The sequence below is a fragment of the Lepidochelys olivacea genome (assembly GCF_965140295.1).
Source record: "Lepidochelys olivacea isolate rLepOli2 genome assembly, chromosome: 2".
NCBI classification, from domain to species: Eukaryota; Metazoa; Chordata; order Testudines; family Cheloniidae; genus Lepidochelys; species Lepidochelys olivacea.
In genome coordinates this window covers 269,549,115-269,569,879 of record NC_140412.1, presented here as the reverse complement: position 1 = coordinate 269,569,879, position 20,765 = coordinate 269,549,115, and the positions used below count along the sequence as shown (strand labels likewise).

At 46.4% G+C, this 20,765-nt stretch overlaps 1 protein-coding gene across 1 annotated transcript; it reads right to left on the bottom strand.

Annotated features, from left to right (window-relative positions):
• Positions 1-10,642: 10,642 nt before the first annotated feature.
• LOC311516809 (GTPase IMAP family member 2-like) lies at positions 10,643-15,935 on the bottom strand (the record flags this gene model as incomplete). The annotated part of the gene is made up of 3 exons (XM_084621144.1): positions 15,916-15,935; positions 13,038-13,629; positions 10,643-10,649 (listed from the first exon to the last, which is right to left on the bottom strand). The coding sequence occupies exons 2-3, from the start codon at positions 13,616-13,618 to the stop codon at positions 10,643-10,645; spliced, it is 588 nt and encodes a 195-aa protein (XP_084477270.1). The 5' UTR covers positions 13,619-13,629; positions 15,916-15,935.
• Between the last annotated feature and the right edge of the window lie 4,830 nt (positions 15,936-20,765).

Genomic DNA, 20,765 nt, shown 5'->3' with positions numbered 1-20,765 from the left:
TCTTCTGACAGTGGCCGGAGCATAGGGTTGTGTCCTTGACCATCTTGTCTAATAGCCATTGATGGGTCTACCCTCCTTGAACTTATCTAATTCTTTTTTGAATCCTGTTATAGTTTTGGCCTTCACAACCTCCTATAGCAATGAGTTCCACAGGTTGATCGTGCATTGTGTGAAGAAGTACTTCCTTTTGTTTGTTTCAGACCTGTTGTCCATTAATTTAATTGGATGACATCTGGTGCTTGTGTTATGTGAAGGGGTAAACACTTCCCTATTCCCTTTCTCTACACCAGTCATGATTGTATAGACCTCTATCATGTCTCCCCACTTAGACTTCTCTTTTCTAAGATGAGCAATCCCCCAGTCTTTTTACTCCCTCCTCATAAAGAAGCTGTTCCATATCCTTTATCAATTTTGTTGCCCTTCTCTGTACCTTTTCTAATTCTAATGTATCTTTTTTGAGATGGGGTGACCAGACTGCATACAGTATTCTCCAGGTGGGCAAACCATGCATTTATATAGTGGCTGTGACGAAGTGGGACTGTTCTTAATGTTTCCTCTGAATATTGTGGGGGTGCCTCAGTTTCCCCTATGCAGATCTTAAGTATCTAGGTGGTGGGATAAGGGTGTGTGATCGTTGCAGAGCCCTAGAGGGCAGGTGTGTGCAGGGGTCTGGACACAGAGAATGGCCAACACCCTGTTTCCTGGCAACTGATGGCCTGGGCCCTTCCCCCCTGCAAGGTGAGAGCTAAAGGGTTGGAGAACAGAGGAATCAGGTGACCTCCTGGCCCGGGAAAGGGACAAAGCCCAGAGGAGGAGGGGCTGGAGGGAGTTTCAGTTTGGGGCTGGCTGGGGACATGGAGTGAAGTGCAGACGTGGTTGTCTGGCTCACTGCCCCCCAAAATGGACCCAGCTGAGGGGTCCTGTTCTCTGCACCTACAAGCTCTGTGTTGGACCGTGTTCCTGTCGTCTAATAAACCTTCTGTTTTACTGGCTGGCTGAGAGTCCTGTCTGACGGCGGAGTTGGGGGGCAGGACCCTCTGGCTTCCCCAAGACCCCGCCTGGGCGGACTCGCTGTGGGAAGCGCAGGGAGGGGCAGAGGAGGCTGAAGGCTCCGAGGTCAGACCCAGGAAGGTGGAAGCTGGGTGAGCTGGGTGTCCTGCAGACAGGCTGCTCCCAGAAAGGAGACTGCCCCAGAGTCCTGCCTGGCTTCATAGGGAGCAGTTCCAGAGCATCTCCCGGGGACTCTGGGACAGTGGCATTATGATATTTTCTGTTTGATTATCGATCCCTTTCCGAATGGTTCCTAACGTTCAGTTAGTTTTTTTGACTGCCGCTGCACATAGAGCAGATGTTTTCAGAGAACTATCCATGAAGACTCCAAGATCCCTTTCTTGAGTGGTAATAGCCAATTTAGACCCCATCATGTTTTCCAATGTGCATTACTTTGCACTAGCAAAACTGAATTTCAACTGCCATTTTGTTGCCCAGTCACCCAGTTCTCTGAGATCCCTTTGTAATTCTTTGCAGTCAGCTTGGGACTTACCTATTTTGAGTAATTTTGTATCATCTGCAAACTTTGCCACCTCACGGTTCACTACCTTTTCCAGATCATTTATGGATATGTTGAACAGCATAGATCCCAATTCAGATCCCTGGGGGTCCTTGCTATTTACCTCTCTCCCTTGTGAAAACTGATCATTTATTCCTACCCTTTGTTTCCTGTTGTTGCCGGCACCCAGTGCCGAGAGGCTGAACAACAGCTTGAGTTGGTTCGTTACCCGGTGTGCTACACCCAATAATCACAACGGGGTGGAGAAGCAGAAAAGTTTATTTGAAGCTTCAAAAAGGTACAGGGAGATTTGAATCTCAAATCCTGTACAACAGAGCAGGAAGTTACACAGGCTTTTATACATCCTTTTTTCCAGCATACTTATCCAATAGCAAGCTGCTCCAAGTATCCATATAGCCAGCCAATCCAGTTCCCAGCTAGTTCCCTGATTCTTTGTATTATTTGTTAAACTATACATAAAGCTGCTTTATTCAGCATTGTTTTTTCATATTTCCCCTGTTTGGCCTTGCTTAGTTTCAGGCAGTCTGACTCTGCAACATACTGTTGCAGATTCTCAGCATAACCACTGTGTGTGCCTCCAGGCGGGGGGGCCAAGGACACTTGGGCCTAGCACGCAGAGCTGCTGTGAGTGCCTCCAGGCAGGAGGGGGGGCCAAGGACACCGGGGCCTAGTGCGAGGGGGCTTCATCGACACTTGTGGTCTTCCATCCCCTCGAGTTACCTAGTGGCCATGCCCCAGTGTTCCCAACAACTCCCCCCTTTGAGAACACTCAACAGCCTTGGCTCTGAGTTTTCTCACTTGGGCTACTTATTTTTTTACAATATGACTTTGCATAAGCACTTTGTGATAGCCATGAAGAGAATGACTTATTAATTTTTGCAAAAGGGCCCTGACACATGATACCGCACAGCATAATACCAGTAATACAAGCAGTACAGGAAAGAGAAGTTTCAATAGCAGGCTAAATAAACCACCAAGCCAAGACGACAAACCCCAGCCTGAAAACAAGGTTTGCAACCAATTGTTCTCTGGGGCAGTATAGGCAACCTGTGCTCCGGCTCGGGCATGGGCCTCAGCCTGTACCACCTTTTCATAGATCTTATAACTGCTATCATTTACATATACACAACATCGGGGCCCGATAAGGGCACAAACCCCTCCTTGGGATGCCAAGAGATAGTCCAAAGCCAGCCTGTTTTGGAGGGAAAACGTCCTGAGCTGCTGTACCTTTTTATTTAATGTTTTTACTGCTGACCCTAAATTACTAACCGAGTCCTCTAACTCTAAGGCCACTTTTTCAAGTACCATTTGCAGCCTTACAGTATAGCGGCCTATGCATGCCATGGCTGGCCCGGTAAACAGTGGCGCTATTTCCAGTACAGAGCACCCTACCAGCTTCTCGGTTGTGAGGGGATTTTTTATATTGCCCGCCAATGCCTTAGTCAGTCGCCGCAGGGTCTTTTTTTGTGACTCAACAGAGGTGTCTCGGGCATTTCTAATCTTTCCTTTGGGCAGCGTGGCAGTTATGGAAAGATGAGGAACTCCATGAGCTATATAACAGCTACCTGTCCAGTTGGCTGGCAGCACCTTGTAAGCCTTTTGGCCACATACAAAATAGTGACCCTGTAGGGCCCAATAAGGACTGTTTTTTAAGGGGATTTCTGGGATATTTAAGGCTGCTTTTCCAAACAGTTCATATGCCCCTAGGGGGGCATCCCATTCTCCTGATTGGGTACAAGTGGGGGCATTTCTAATTGTGCCGTTTAAATTACACTCGCCATAGGGACCACTACAAACCCACCATTGGCTTGCTACATTGGAGATATTAACTGGACGGCAAGTTACATTTCCAAACCCCTTTTTTGTGGTAAGATTATTTGTAAGTGTTTCCCTAAAAGGGGAGGAACCATTACACCCACACCGTTGGCCTCCCCTGTTGGTCTTTATTTAATACCCATCAGCCCACTGTGTAATAACACAGGAGCTCTTTCCCACAGGATGCCCATAGGGATCAGATTGGTTTCGGGTAAAACATAACACTCCCTCAGTGAGTACTGCAACTGAATACTCCTGGTCCTGATAGGTGGCTTGCTGTAAAGAGGTGTTGTTCCAGAACGGTGAGTCCGTTCTTTCCTGCTTTTTGGTGGTGGCTAATTCTGCTAGGGTCAAGGGCAGCATGTCAAGGGGCATTCCCGTTTTGGGGGGCAGTGGAGCCGGAGCACACACCCAGCAATCAGTCTGGTTTGTTAAAGTAGCAACATGGTGCGCAAGCAAAACAAAGGAGTTATGCTCCCGATATGCACAATTTGGAAATACCAATACAGAGAATAACAATGTTACCCAATTAATTATTACCAGAGTCTTCCCAACCCAGGGTCTCCAGTACCTGGGTGGGCCCATTTTAGCATTAAGGTGCCCGCTATTTGTGTCTTTTAAACAGTAGCTTTAGCCCGAGATCGTTACTAGATGAGGAGTCAGCAGGTTGGACGGTCCACTGTTCTGCTGACGAGGGGGCAGGTACTGCCTTCAGACGAGAGTGATGGATCCAGTTCTTGTGTCCCTCGATCTTTGCCGCTGTATGGGAGATCAGCAGGACGGTATAGGGTCCTTTCCCCTTTTCCTGGAGAGGCTCGTTTTTCCAGGTGCGAACAAGCACAGAGTCACCGGGCTGTAAGGAGTGAACGGGAGAGTCCAAGGGGAGAGGCTGGGAATCCTTGGTATACCTGTGAAGAGACAAGAGAACAGCAGACAGGGAACACATATACTGTGACAAAAAACCATTACTTAACTCCCATTCTCCTGACAGAACCGGGGTGCCATTCATAGGCCATGCCCTTCCAAACATAATTTCAAAGGGACTGAGCTCTAATCTACTCTTTGGGAGAACGCGGATACGAAGTAGGACGAGGGGCAAAGCATCAGGCCATCGCAGTGAGGCTTCTTGGCAAACTTTTGAGAGATGCCATTTAAGAGTCTGATTGGTACGGTCCACTACCCCACTGGCTTGCAGTCTCCAGGGCGTATGGAGTTTCCAGGGGATCTGTAAGGCATGTGAGATGCTTTGAATGATTTTTGACGTGTAACGTGTCCCGTCGTCAGATTCCATCCACAGGGGGAGTCCAAAGCGAGGAATGAGCTCCTTAACAAACTTGAGGGCCACTGTCCTGGCAGTGCAGTTACGGCATGGGAAGGCTTCTGGCCATCCGCTGAACCGATCCACTATGACAAGGAGATATTTGAACCCTTGGGTCCGGGGAAACTCAGTAAAGTCTATTTGCCACACTTGTCCGGGGCCCGGAGTGGGTTCTAGGGCAGCTGGTGGCACAGGATGTCCCAGTCGGGGGTTATTCTTTTGGCAGACTAAGCAGTCCGCTTGTACCTGGGCAGCCAGGGGTCGGAGTCCGGAAGTGATAAAGTATTTTCCCATTAGCTGGATAAGTGCTTCCCTGCCAGCATGAGTGGTTTGAGGTAGTTTTTGCAGCACCGGCCGGATCAGGCCCTTTGGTAAGAGGACCTTCCCTTCTGGGGAATGGAGCCATCCCTCCTTTTCCCGGAGACCGAGTTTGTCAGTTAGCTGTCTCTCCTCCCCAGAGTACTGAGGGGTTGGAAGCTCCCCTACTGATGGGCTAAGGGCATGCATATGGGCGTTCTCAGTCTGAGGGGATGGCAGGGTGGCAGCATGCTTAGCCTCTCTATCTGCCTGGGCGTTACCTCTGGCCACATCTTGATCCTCCCTTTGATGGGCTTTACAGTGTACCACCGCCACCTCCGAGGGAAGTTGTACGGCTTCTAGGAGCTGGAGGATTTGGGGCCCGTACTTGACTGGGGAGCCTTGGGCTGTCAGCATTCCCCTTTGCTTCCATAGGCCAGCATGAGCATGCAGCATACCAAAAGCATACTTTGAATCAGTAAAAATGTTGACCCGCTTTCCTTTTGACAGTTCAAGTGCACGGGTCAGGGCTATTAGTTCGGCAAGCTGGGCAGAGGTCCCAGCAGGCAAACCTTCAGCTTCCACAGTGTCATGGAGGGTCACAACAGCATAACCCGCCCTCCTTTGCCCATCTATTACAGTACTGCTACCATCAGTGTACCACTCATAATCTGCATTTGGGAGGGGGTACATCCTTTAAATCCGGACGGCTGGAGTACTGGACATCTATGATCTCTAAACAGTCATGTTTCTGTTCCTCTGTTTCTGGCAAGAGAGTGGCTGGGTTAAGGGAGGGGCAAGGCTGTAGGGTGACTTCAGAGTTCTCTAACAGCTTAGCCTGGTACCTAGCAATCCGAGCCTGGGTGAGCCAAAGCCCTCCCTTTGCATCCAATAAGGCTCGGACCATATGGGGAGTATAGATTTGCATAACCCCTCCCAATGTTAGCTTCTTGGCTTCCTCAAGCAATAGGGCAGTAGCTGCGACCGCCCGTAAACATGCCGGCCAACCGTTTGCAACCTGATCCAATTGCTTAGAAAAATAAGCCACAGGACGCTTCCATGCTCCTAACAGCTGTGTAAGCACTCCTAGGGCCACCCCCCTTCGTTCATGTACATACAACTGAAATGGCTTAGAGAGATCTGGCAGGCCCAGAGCCGGGGCTTCCATCAATTTTCTTTTCAGGATTTTAAATGCCCTGTCAGCCTCTGGGGTCCAATAGAAGGGGTCATGATTTGCTCCTTTTACACAGTCGTACAGGGGTTTAGCCCACAGTCCAAACTCTGGGATCCATATCCTGCAAAAGCCTGCCATACCCAGAAATGCCCTGAGCCGCTTACGGTTACTTGGGGTAGGAACTTGACAGATAGCTTCCTTTCTTTCGCTTGAAAGCTGACGCTCCCCTTGCCGTATGTGAAACCCGAGGTACCGTACCTCTGGGAGGGCAATTTGAGCCTTACTCCGTGCTACACGATATCCCCGAAGTCCAATAAAATTCAGGAGGCTCACGGTGGCTTTAAGACAGGGTTTTTGGCCCACAGTGGCAATTAACAAATCATCTACATACTGCAGAAGGAGAGCCTCCTCATTATCCCACTTCTGTAGGTCCCTGGCCAGAGCCTGGCCAAAAAGGGTGGGAGAGTTTTTAAATCCCTGGGCCAACACTGTCCAGCAAAGTTGCTTTTTAACCCTTTTTCGGTCCTCCCACTCGAAGGAGAAGATCTCCTGTGATGGGGTGGCAACTGGGATGGTAAAGAAAGCATCTTTCAGATCAAGGACTGAAAAATGGGTATACTGTCCCCCTATAGAAGCCAATAAGGTGTACGGGTTAGGGACAAGAGGGTGCAGAGTCTTAACCCGTTCATTGACTGCCCTTAGGTCCTGTACCAGCCGATACGTGCCATCAGGCTTCTGTACGGGTAGAATGGGAGTGTTCCAGGCTGACTGACATTCCCGGAGAATACCATACATTAGGAATCGATCTATAGTTTCCTGTAAACCTTCTCTGGCTTCCCTCTTGATTGGATACTGTTTTACTTGCACTGGGCCTTTCCCTGGTATGAGCTGAATAGTAATAGGGGTCTGGTGGGTGGCCTTTCCTGGAATCCCTGATGCCCACACGAGGGGGTACACCTGGTCTTCCCACGGGCTCCATTCTGGGGCTTGCATGGCTGAGGGCTCAACTGCAAGGGTCATGATTCAGGCATTCTCAGGGGGTAAGGTAAGGGTTATTTCGTCCTCAGTAAAATGCAGGGTGGCACCGAGGCGACAAAGTAGATCCCGTCCCAGCAGAGGGGTTGGACACTCAGGGAGGTATACCAGTTTGTGGGATATAGTCCTGTCTCCCAAAGCACATTCCGCTGGGGCATACACTGGGCACTTGGTGTCCCTGCCTGTGGCTCCCACCACAGTAAGGGAATCTGCTACTGGCAACTGAAGAGGCTGATTTACGGCAGTTCGGGCCGCTCCAGAGTCCACTAAAAAATCTATTTCTGAGCTTCCCACCCGCATCTTTACTCGGGGTTCCGGGGGTAGGGTGGTCCGTCTCCCCTGACACCCCTATTCCTGCTCCACCATCGCCATCATAGGGGCACCCCCCTTTTCTTTCCTCTTTGGGCACTCATTTTTCCAGTGTCCCTCCTGTCGACACAGGGCACACTGGTTGCGACCCAGTCGTCTCTCCTGCAGGCCCGGACGGTCGCGTCCACGGCCCCTTCCTCCCCGGCCACTTCTCTTAGTGCCGGCCTGTACCGCTGTTACCATCAATCTCACTTGCTTTCTCTCCTTCTCTGTCTCTCTCAGACTATAAGCTCGGTTTGCAGTCTCTAAAATTTGTGCCATGGTCATACCCATTAAATCCTCCTTTTTCTGTAACTTTCTCTTAATATCAGGGGCTGCTCTGCTCGTAAAAATTCCCTTAATAATTGACTCAGTTGCCTGATTATCGGGGTCTGCATTAGTGTTCTGTCGAATGGTGTCCCGAATACGCTGTAGAAAGGCCCCTGGGTTTTCTTTTAAATCCTGCATTACTTCATATGGCTTTGCCCAATTATTATGTCGGACAGCCGAGTGACGGAGTCCATGCAAAAGCAACTCCTTATAGGAGGTAAGGCGGGTCATATCCCCATGATCATTTGGATCCCACCTGGGGTCTGCTCGGGGGACTTGTGCATCCGGGTCAGGGACATTAATACGATCCCGGTCGTACCGTCTCTGTGCCTCCTCCCTTGCCTTGGACACAACCTGTTGTCTTTCAACCTCAGACAATAGGGTTCGCAGGAGGACGTTACAATCATCCCAGTCTGGCTTGTGACTACTGAGGCACCCCTCAAAGACTGATATAAACCTGCTTGGGTTGGTGGAAAACTCTCCTGCCTGTGCTTTGAAAGCAGCCAAATCCACAGGATTAAAGGGCACATGAGTATAAACCTGCATAGTTGTGGCAGGACGCCTGTCTGATCCAGACCGGGCGACTTTAGTTTCAGTGATTAAGGGGTATAGGCCAACCATTGGGGACTTACAAGGTGTGGGTGTAGGGGCCGAAGGGGACACCGGCTCTGCCATTACAGTGGGGGTGGGGGTCTGGGGACTAACATTAGCTGCTACCAAACCAGTTGGAGTCAGATTACAGCGCTGTAAAATATCTGGTCGAGTACATAAAGTCAGAAACAAATGCGCATACATATGTTCATTCCATTTCCTTGTTCTCTGACAGAACAGGAGTAACTGAAGGATCGTGTTGTAATTAATTGACCCTCCTGGTGGCCACCACTCCTGGTCCTCTAGTTGATATTGAGGCCAGTCAACTGTACAGAATCGTTTTAATTGGCTCTTAGTCATCGGATCCGCACCAAATACCTTCCAGTTTGCTAGAATGCACTCTAGGGGCGTACACCGTGCCCTAACCTCTGAGCTCTGTCCCTGTCCCATACCTACAGGGTAACTCTGGGCGTCCCCAGGTTCCAACAGAGCATATAATCCGGATTTTAAAGGATCCTACCTTATCCAAGGGACCGGTTCTTCACCGTGGCCTTCAGCTGCTCCTCCCCCATGTCTAAGGGACCGGTTCTTCACCGTGGTCCACAACAGCTTCTCCACTATATGAGTGCGTTGCACCGTTGTGCCCTCTGGGGTCGATCAAATCGCGTCTCCTCCGAGGCCCCCGATGAACTCACCGGTGCGCGCTGGGCGTCGGTTCTCGCCGCAATCCTCGACCTCCAGGAGGGGTCCGGGCAAGGCTAAATTGCAGCCTCGAGCCCACCCAGGGACGCCAAAAGCTGTTGCCGGCACCCAGTGCCGAGAGGCTGAACAACAGCTTGAGTTGGTTCGTTACCCGGTGTGCTACACCCAATAATCACAACGGGGTGGAGAAGCAGAAAAGTTTATTTGAAGCTTCAAAAAGGTACAGGGAGATTTGAATCTCAAATCCTGTACAACAGAGCAGGAAGTTACACAGGCTTTTATACATCCTTTTTTCCAGCATACTTATCCAATAGCAAGCTGCTCCAAGTATCCATATAGCCAGCCAATCCAGTTCCCAGCTAGTTCCCTGATTCTTTGTATTATTTGTTAAACTATACATAAAGCTGCTTTATTCAGCATTGTTTTTTCATATTTCCCCTGTTTGGCCTTGCTTAGTTTCAGGCAGTCTGACTCTGCAACATACTGTTGCAGATTCTCAGCATAACTGCTGTGTGTGCCTCCAGGCGGGGGGGCCAAGGACACTTGGGCCTAGCACGCAGAGCTGCTGTGAGTGCCTCCAGGCAGGAGGGAGGGCCAAGGACACCGGGGCCTAGTGCGAGGGGGCTTCATCGACACTTGTAGTCTTCCATCCCCTCGAGTTACCTAGTGGCCATGCCCCAGTGTTCCCAACACTGTCTTTTAACCAATTACGATCCATGAGAGGACCTTCCCTCTTATCCAATTATTGCTTAGTTAGAATGAGTCTCCTCCATCAACTTGACTGTAACAAGTAACAGGAATATGAACAATACAGAGCATTATCAGGGTGCCACCCAACAGAGTGGAGGAGGCAACAGGGTGAAATCAATTCCCCCATCAACAGCAATAACATAAAGAAGAAGTGGGAGACTGGTTTGAAGAGTGGCACACTTGAAGGACTATAATGCCTAACCACCCACAATGGGCTGGTGATAAAGGCCATCTGCCCAGGATTGGCTATGTAGTATTAACCTCTGACCCTTCCAGTAATGAAATGTTTGCACAAAGACATAATAAAAACAATTAATTTTTAAAAGGAAAGATGTGGGAACATGCATGGAGTTGTACAGGTTGCAGGAGGGAAGGATTTGGAGGTGGCACCAGGAAGTCAGTCTGTGTGTACATGGCTAGAATGCTAAGTATCAGTAGGAGCAGCCCTGTAAATAATTGCTTTGCTAAATAGCCAGTTTCAGTTTTCATGCATGGAGTCTGACACAGGTTACACCCCATATTTTTCATAGAAATTTGGTTATGATATGAATATGGCATAACTAAGATATACTTTATGCAAAATGGCTCATGTAAGGTATCATTGAAAAGGTTATGACCCACTGAATGTGTTTATCCAATTTGCATGCATGTATTATTTTTGTATCTAAAACTGGGGATATTGACCATGTCTCCGTATTTCAAATGTGCTACGTTATGGCCTATTGAGGAAATGTGCAAAAACATAAGGATTACCCCAGGAACTGTGTGGAATAGAAACCTCTCGGAGAGAGCTCCACACAATGGGAACTGTTTGACCCAGATCACAGCAAAAGAGCTTTCCAGCAAGTGGAGGAAAGATATAAAAGGGGGACAATGACAACATGAGGAGACCTCATTCTCCCTGCAACAACACACCTGGAAACACCTGGGTAACAAAGACTGAACTGGGGGAAGTGATGGTCCCAGGATAAGATTTTTAGCCTGTGTATGAAAACCTGGGAAAGCCAAGGCAACTTATGCCTTAAAAATCTTAAAAATTACTCAGGGTGAGAATTTGCTAATTTGTATCCTACCTATCTAGTGTGTTACGATCAGTTTGTGGTTTCTGTTTATTTACTGAGGTAATCTGCTTTATTCTGTTAGCTATCTCTTATAATCACTTAAAATCTGCATTTTATAGTTAATTTGTTTTGTTTATTATTAAACCCAGTTTGTGCAATTTATAATTGGAGGGAGGGAGAGACTGTGCATATCTCGCTTCACACTAATGGAGAGGGTGAATTTTTATGAGTTTGCACTGTGCAGATCTTCCTATACAGGGCAAGACAGTGTTATTAGGGGTGTGCACGTGAGTGCTGCTGGTGCCCTTTCACACAGAGCTGATTTCAGTCTGTCTGCAGCTGGGTGTAGCCCTACCTGTGTGTGTGCTGCAAGAGGCCGGAGAGCCTAATTCAGCAAAACAGGGAGAGGGAATCCAGGCTGGCTGGGCAGGAGAGGCTCAGTGAAACCATGGTACGTCAGGTGGCATCCCAAAGGGGTCTAACCTGTCACAGATTCCTCTCATGTTATTACCCAAAATGCAGTACATGAAACACAGAAGATTTCTCCCTGCTTCTACATTTTGTTAGCAATTTGTGTTTTCACTTTTCTATTCTCAAATTCTGTTATCTTTCATCTTTAGTGAATGAGTAACAGCCCAGCTTCAGTCTCTGGAACATCCTCCATCTTGAATTGCCTCACAGCACTGCCCTTGCAGACAGGCTATGGCGACCCCTTTACACTTAAAGAAGCAGAACTGTGCATCAAAACCAAAGTGACACCTTTTGTTTGCATGTTTATGTACCCTGCAGTCCTGAAAAATCACTGAGGTCAGAGAGCCTGGAAACAGAAATCTCCACAAAAATGAATTGCATTCCCTGAATCAGCACTGCCAGATGTTCTATTACATGGATTCATCTTTAGAAAAGTTTTTAATGTTCTCATGATTTGTTCACACAAGGTACTGGACAAATGCTGATCTCTCTATTCAGGGGAAATTGCCATTGTATTTGGCAGCAGTTCTAACTGAGAAAGAAACTGAAGTTTATTTTTTTAAAGTAACAATTCCATATATTACCGTATTTCATACACATATCTCTAGTGATTTTACACTCTTTCCTTTCAAAATATCAAATGAGGGTACACTGAATGGGCCACATTAATTCCTTGTGTAACTGAAGCCAATGGAGTTTCCATCTACTCACAGGTCTAAATTTGGCCCTCTAAATGTTCTCTAATTTTTAGTGGGAACTTTACAATGTTCAATTTCACAGAGTTTGAACTACTGTAAATTTACATAACAACTGAAGTTATTAGACACCTCTGTTCAGAGGGCTACATTGTAGTCTATTGCATAACTGTAAATTCACAATACTCCACTGAAATTAATAGAGCTACCCCACTGCAACTCCAGAGTACCTGGGAGCAGTTACATGGCCATAATCCAGATTACTTCACTGAAATTAATGGAATCAAACTACTGCAAATGCAGGGTAAGTGAGGGCAGAGTTTGGTCCAGAATCTTTAAAGCAACCTAATATTGAGGCCTCATGGCTGGACCACTGGACTATTCCCAGTTCTGCCACTCACCTGCGGAGTGACTATGAGCAAATCACGTCACCTCTCTGAGCCTTAGTTTCCCCATCTATAAAATGGGGAGAATGATACCAGCCTCCTTTGTAAAGCACTTTGAGATCTACTTATGAAAATCTCTATATAAGAACTCGATATTATTATAATACGTAATGTTAATAAGGAAGAAATATTAACATTATTACTTGTATTTTGTATGAACGTGCTGCACTAGCATAAGAGTGAGGTGCCGGAGAAGCTGAGAAGCTTTGGGAAGCAGTTGGGTTAGGTTGCAATGAAACTTTATTAATGGCTGTTAATGAGGGAGATAAATCAGGAGAAATACAACAACAATACAAACTGCAGCAACCCCGAAGCCCAAAATAACGTCACTATATTTTGTACCACCTGCTTTCACATCCTTCACTGCAGCTGTTTTATTTATTTCCATCGGGCGTCTCCTGTTTTGTTCAGTTAAATAGATCTCACTGATATACCTGCCCCCATTCTCCTGAACCATTCCCTGGATCACTTCAGTCAGCTCAGAAACCTGTTCAGCCTGTTCTGCTCCAGTTGCTTTGTTATTGAAAGCACAATATCGGTCCCCACACTTCTGAATCAGCCCCTTAAGATCTTTCTTATCTGAATATCTCATGTAGTCATGCAGTGAGTCAACCCCTAAATCTTCTTTAAAAGTGAACAGGACAGTCGTGTGCCTCACGGCTTCAACTCCAAAAATCTCCTGTATTCGCTTCACTGCGTCCTTGTCTTCCTCAGTGTAATGGCCCAGCTGGGTCACCAGCAGCAGAGCGTGGGGGCCAGGGGCAGAGAGTGCAATACAGCGAACAATCTCTCTTGAGGTTATTGGATCACAAACCTTTCTGTCAAAAATGGCAGGTGTGTCAATAACCACAAGCTCCCTCCCATTCCAGCTCCTTTGCCCTTTTTCACAAGTCAAAGTTACTGACTTTGCCCAGAGCTTGGACACAAACTTTTTTTTGCCAAGGATGGAGTTTCCTGTCGCACTTTTCCCAGCTCCACTTTTACCAACAAGGATGAGTCTCAGTTCTGATCGCATATCTGGGTCTGCTGGGAGCAAGTTTGACAGAGTAAGAACCTGAGTAGTACTTCTACTCCTATAATTATAGCTGTGAGGCCCAGGATGGGTCAGAACACGAGCCTTTGACCAGTGGGGACACTGATTCAGATTAGATGAATCAGTGGAATCCACTTTCTTGTTTTATCCTTATTAATGGTTATTCAGCCACATCATTAAACCACAACACAATTTAGCAAATCTATCATTCTCCATTCAAGCACACACCAAGACTGGGATAGCAGGAAGGAAGGTTTCAAGTTGTGGTTGAAGGGCTTAAGATCTGTGTGTGGAGAGTGGGGGTGGAGGTCAGGACTGAGTGTGTTTGCAGAAGTTTGCCTCATGACTGATTTTTCCCTTTATATTTATGAACATTTAAAATTCAACACACCCACTGAAATGTAAAAATATATGGTACAGAACCGTTTGTTCTTCCTCCAGCCCACAGATTCTGGCCAATGGTACTATGGGTATGAGGGGTATACAAGAGTCTGAAGTGGTGAGGAGAAGTCACAGCAGATGGTCCCCACCTCCAGGAACCACTTCACCAACAAGGTGGAGAACATGACCAAAAGACACTTCTTGACACAAAGAGCTTACACTCTAAATTTAAAACGGAGACTACAAGTGAATACAAGAAACAGATGGAAGGAGCACAAGATAATTGTGAGACTGTTATCCCTGACTACAGCACATCAGCTGCCTCACCATTGTCATGTGTTTTGTAGGCACCATGGCATAGGTGGGTTTAAGGAGAAATGTAAAGGACAAAAATGTTGTGGAGTTTTACAGGGAGCTCCTGACATGTGCAGGTGGTGGAATGGGAGACTTTGCAAAAGTGTCTTTCCAAAAATTGGACAGTGATGAAGGCTAGCATCATTGGCAGAGTGGAGGTGCAAGTCCACTTCCCTTTACTGTATGAGAGACGATAGGTAGGGCAGATATAGACTATGAAGGGACTTAAATTAAAGACAGTTGAAGGGGTGGAAAAGGGGGAGGCAGTGGAAGAAAGCAAAGAGGAAGGGTGATATGATTGAAGAAATGAGCCAGGAAGATGGTCTCCCATAGTATTCTTGCCAGCAAGTTAAAAAAGTATTGATTGGATGAATAGCCTATAAGGTAGATAGAAATCTGGCTAGATTGTTGGGCTCAACGGGTAGTGATCAACGGCTTGATGTCTAGTAGGCAGCCGGTATCAAGAGGAGTGCCCCAGGGATCGGTCCTAGGGCTGGTTTTGTTCAACATCATTAATGATGGGATGGATTGCACCCTCAGCCAATTTGAAGATGAAACTAAGCTGGGAGGAGAGGTAGATATGCTGGAGGATAGGGATAGGGTCCAGAGTGTCCTAGACAAATTGTAGGATTGGGCCAAAAGAAATCTGATGAGATTCAACAAGGACAAGTGCAGAGTCCTGCACTTAGGACAGAAGAAGGACACTAGGAGGGTGGTGAAGCACTGGAATGGGTTACCTGGGGAGGTGGTGGAATCTCCTTCCTTAGTAGTTTTAAGGTCAGGCTTGACAAAGTCCTGGCTGGGATGATTTAGTTGGGGATTGGTCCTGCTTTGAGCAGGGGGTTGGACTAGATGACCTCCTGAGGTCCCTTCCAACCCTTATATTCTATGATTCTGTGATAACCCTAATCTTCTATGATTCTATGTTTTATGCAATACTATATTCAATGGATAGACTTGGAGGAAGACTGCTCCTCCAGAGAGGAGGTTGAGTAATAAACAGGGCCTGGAGGAGAGTTTTAGTAGGGCGGACAGAAAGGAAAGACTGAATCCGAGGGATGTTGTGCAGGCGGAAGCAGCAAGATGTAGACATGACCTGGAGGTAAGGGTCTAAAGAAATGCTGGTGCTAAAGATGATGCCCAGGTCATAGGCCTGAGTGACATAGAGGATGGTGGTGCTGGGCACAGTAACTAAGAAAGAGAAGAAAAGTGGACAGTTTTATTGAGAAAGATTAAAGGCTCTGTTATGGCCATTTTGAAATAGATTTGAAGGCTGGACGTCACCACTGACATGTCAGAAAGACTGGCTGAGACTTTAGTTTGGGGAGAAGGAGATAGGTCAGAAGTGGATATTTGTGAGTTGTCAGCATGGAGGTAAAACAATATTTATGTACTAAATAGATAGGGTCAGAGGGAAAATAGAAGGGGGCCCAGAACAGAGCCCTCTGGAATCCCCACTGAAAGTTGGTGCAGAGAAGAGGAAGGTCCTCTGAATGAAGCACAGAAATGTGGCCAGAACAAGGCTCTTGGTGTAACTTTCTCACCATACGTTATGGCTCCTCCTTTGCTCTTTCTCCCTTTCATCTCTCTCTGAAATAGATTAAAATGTGTTATTTATTTAAAACATCCTTTTACCTCCAAGCTCAGAATTTAGAAACTACAGTATTAGAAATACTCCTCTATCAGCCTTGAAATCTTGATTATGGCCAGAATAGTGAGGTTCTGAAAATGACACTTTGATTCTTAATATTTAATGTCCATCATTCTTCTTCCTCAAATTTTCCCAGTTTAGAAATAAAGACCCTGATTCAGCAAGATACTTAAGTATGTGCTTAACTTTAATCACAATTAATACTATTGACATGTGACTTCGATGGAACTACTCCCATGTGCTTAGAGGTAGACATATGCTTAAGTACCAAGCTATACTGTAGTCATAGGCACTGATCCTACAAACACGTTTTGTCTTGTTTAAGAACAAGGCTAGTCCCAGTGAAGGCAATAGCTATACTCACATACACACACGTGGAAGTGTTTGCAGGATTGGGACCATACCAATTTTCCTAACTGCCAGTAACTCAAGCTGAGGAGGGTATATGAAAATCAGTCTCTGGTATGGAGGATGGGTCCATCAATGGCTATAAGCCAAGATGCTCAGGGATGCAACCCTGTGCTCTGGGTGTACCTAAGCCTCTGACTGCCAGAAGCTGGGAGTGAGGGAGAGGGATAGCTTAGTGGTTTGAGCATTGGCCTGCTAAACCCAGGGTTGTGAGTTCAATCGTTGAAGGGGTCATTTAGAGATCTGGGGCAAAAATTGGGGATTGGTCCTGCTTTGAGCAGGGGGTTGGACTAGATGACCTCCTGAGGTCCCTTCCAACCCTAATCTTCTATGACAGGATGGATCACACAATAAACTGCCCTGTCCTGTTCATTCCCTCTGAAGTACTTGGCATTGGCCACTGTTGGGAGACGGGACACTGGGCTAGATGGACCTTTGCTCTGAACCAGTGTGGCCATTCCTATGTACTGCTCTATGTGTACAAATACATTTTCATCAGGAATTAAATGAGAACTTACCTGACAGTTTGACTTTTGATGCATGAGGTTGAAGAGAATGCACCCTGCACTTCGGTATTGATTCTTTCACTCTCTCTTTTATCTGCTCTTTTATCTTAGGGCTCAGTCCTGCTAAGTGCTTAGCATTCTCGCCCCAATTTTGTAAAGCACTTAAGTACGTGCCTAACTTTAGGTATGTGAATAGTCCCACTGAAATCAGTGAGATCACTCATACAGTATATGAAGCCACTAATCTCTTCTCCTTTGAATTCCTCCTCAAGTTTTAATTATACTGAGATATCCACAAGAAACTGGCTAGGTAAAGGGCCAGTGGGGTTGCTGGTATTTATTTCAGAGGGGTAGCCGTGTTTGTCTGTTTCAGCAAAAACAAGGAGGAGTCCTGTGGCACCTTAAAGACTAACCAATAAGGCTCTGCGACATCAGAGTTATGGTACACATGCTTGCTGGAAACTAACCCTGTCAAGGTTCCGTCCCCACTCTGAACTCTGGGGTACAGATGTGGGGACCTGCATGAAAACCCCCTCAGCTTACTTTTACCAGCTTAGGTTAAAACTTCTCCAAGGTACAAACTATTTTACCTTTTGCCCTTGGACTTTCGCTGCGACCACCAAACGTCTAACTGGCTTTATTTTATTAGGAAGGAGTCCGTTTGGAAACGTCTTTCCCCCAAAAATGTCTTCCCAAACATTACCCCCCCTTTCCTGGGGAAGGTTTGATAAAAATCCTCACCAATTTGCATAGATGACCGGAGATCCAACCCCTTGGATCTTAAGAACCATGAAAAAGCATTCAGTTTCTTAAAAGAAGAATTTTAATAGAAGAAAAAGTAAAAAGAATCACCTCTGTAAAATCAGGATGGTGAATACCTTACAGGGTAATTAGATTCAAAACATAAAGAATCCCTCTAGGCAAAACCTTAAGTTACAAAAAGACACAAAGACAGGAATATCCATTCCATTTAGCACAGCTTATTTTCTCAGCCATTTAAATAAACAGAATCTAACGCATATCTAGCTAGATTACTTACTAAGTTCTAAGACTCTATTTCTGTTCTGTCTCCGGCAAAAGCATAACACAGACAGACCCAGCTTTGTCTCCCCCTCTCCAGCTTTGAAAGTATCTTGTCTCCTCATTGGTCATTGTGGTCAGGTGCCAGTGAGGTTATCCTAGCTTCTTAACCCTTTACAGGTGAAAGGGTTTTCCTCTGTCCAGGAGGGATTTTAAAGGTGTTTACCCTTCCCTTTATATTTATGACAACCCCCAATAAACATTGCATAGCACTGCACTTCGGACTTCTGGTCTTCTGCTTTCTGTCTGTGTGACAAGAACCAGGGGGGAGGGTAAAGGGAAAGCCCTCCCACATGAAGTTGCTCCAACAGTTAATTACTCTTGCTGTTAAAAAATACGTGCCTTATTTCGAGTTTGACTTTGGCTTCAGCTTCCAACCAGTGAATCTTTTTATGCTTTAATCTGCTAGATATAGGTACTTATAGACTGTGATCAGCTTTCTCTTGGATCAAAGAAATAGACTGAGCTTCTTAAGTTATTTACTATAAGGCAGGTTTCCCAGACCTCATTCTTCTCCAAACCCTCTCCAATTTGTCAACATAATGTTTGAAGTGTGGACATAGGAGCTGGACGCAGTGTTCTAGTAATGGTCTCACTAATGTTGTATACAGGTGATATCACCTCCCTACTCCTACTTGATATTTTGCTGCTTGTACATCCAAGAGTTGTGTTAACCCTCTTAGCTACAGCATTGCTCTGGGAGCTCATGTTAAACAGGTTATACATTGTAATCCCTAAATCCTTTTCTGTGTCACTGCATTCCAGGGTGCACTCCCCTGTCTTGTAAGTGTGACCTACACATTCTTTCTTCCTAGCTGTATGACCTTGCATTTGGCTGTGTTAAAAAGTATGTTGTTATAATGCTCTATAACTGATCTAGCCCCATTGTTATTTACCACTCCATCAATGTTTGTGTCATCTACAAACTTTACCAGCAATGATTTTATATTTTTTCCATATCATTGATAAAGATATTGAACAGCACTGGGCCAAGAATAGATCCCTGTGGGACCCCATGAGAAACACTCCCACACAAGAATGATCCCCTATTTACAATTACTATTAGGGCTCTATGAGTTAACCATTTTTGTTTTATTTTATGTGAGCAACGTTGATATTGTATTAATTCTTTTTTATCAGAATGTGATGGGGGAATAAACCACATGCCTTACAGAAGCGTGAATCATAGAATATCAGGTTTGGAAGGGACCTCAGGAGGTCATCTAGTCCAACCCCCTGCTCAAAGCAGGACCAATCCCCAACTAAATCATCCCAGCCAGGACTTTGTCAAGCCTGACCTTAAAAACCTCTAAGGAAGGAGCACCTTCCTCCCTACCTCCCTAGGTAACGCATTCCAGTGTTTCACCACCCTCCTAGTGAAAAAGTTTTTCCTAACATCCAACCTAAACCTCCCCCACTGCAACTTGAGACCATTACTCCTCATTCTGTCATCTGCTACCACTGAGAACAGTCAAGATCCATCCTCTTTGGAACCCCCTTTCAGGTAGTTGAAAGCAGCTATCAAATCCCCCCTCATTCTTCTCTTCCACAGACTGAACAATCCCAGTTCTCTCAGCCTCTCCTCATAAGTCATGTGTTCCAGTCCCCTAATCATTTTTGTTGCCCTCCGCTGGATGTTTTCCAATTTTTCCACATCCTTCTTGTAGTGTGGGACCCAAAACTGGACACAGTCCACCAGGTGAGGCCTCACCAATGTCGAATAGAGGGGAACGATCACGTCCCTCGATCTGCTGGCAATGCCCCTATATATACACATCCCAAAATGCCATTGGCCTTCTTGGCAACAACGGCACACTGCTGACTCATATCCAGCTTCTCGTCCACTGTCACCCCTAGGTCCTTTTCTGAAGAACTGCTGCTCTGCTAGTCTGTAGCGGTGCATGGGATTCTTCCGTCCTAAGTGCAGGACTCTGCACTTGTCCTTGTTGAACCTCATCAGATTTCTTTTGCCCAAACCCCTAGGTCCTTTTCTGCAGAACTCCTGCCTAGCCATTTGGTCCCTAGTCTGTAGCAGTGCATGCGATTCTTCCGTCCCAATTGTCCTTGTTGAACCTCATCAAATTTCTTTTGCCCAATCTTCTCATTTGCCTAGGTCCCTCTGTATACTATCCCTACCCTCCAGCGTATCTACCTCTCCGCCCAGTTTAGTGTCATTTGCAAACTTGCTGAGGGTGCAATCCACACCATCCTCCAGATCATTAATGAAGATATTGAACAAAACTGACCCCAGGACCGACCCTTGGGGCACTCCGCTTGATACTGGTTGCCAACTAGACATGGAGCGATTGATCACTACCCGTTGAGCCCAACAATCTAGTCAGCTTTCTATCCACCTTATAGTCCATTCATCCAGCCTATACTTCTTTAACTTGCTGGCAAGAATACTGTGGGAGACCGTGTCAAAAGCTTTGCTAAAGTCAAGGAAAAACATGTGCACTGCTTTCCCCTCATCCACAGAGCCAGTTATCTCGTCATAGAAGGCAATTAGGTTAGTCAGGCATGACTTTCCCTTGGTGAATCCAGGCTGACTGTTCCTGATCACTTTCCTCTCCTCTAAGTGCTTCAGAATTGATTCCTTGAGGACCTGCTGCTTAATTTTTCCAGGGACTGGTGTGAGGCTGACTGCCCTGTAATTCCCAGGATCCTCCTTCTTCCCTTTTTAAAAGATGGGCACTACATTAGCCTTCTTCCAGTCATCCGGGACCTCCCCCAATCGCCATTGAGTTTT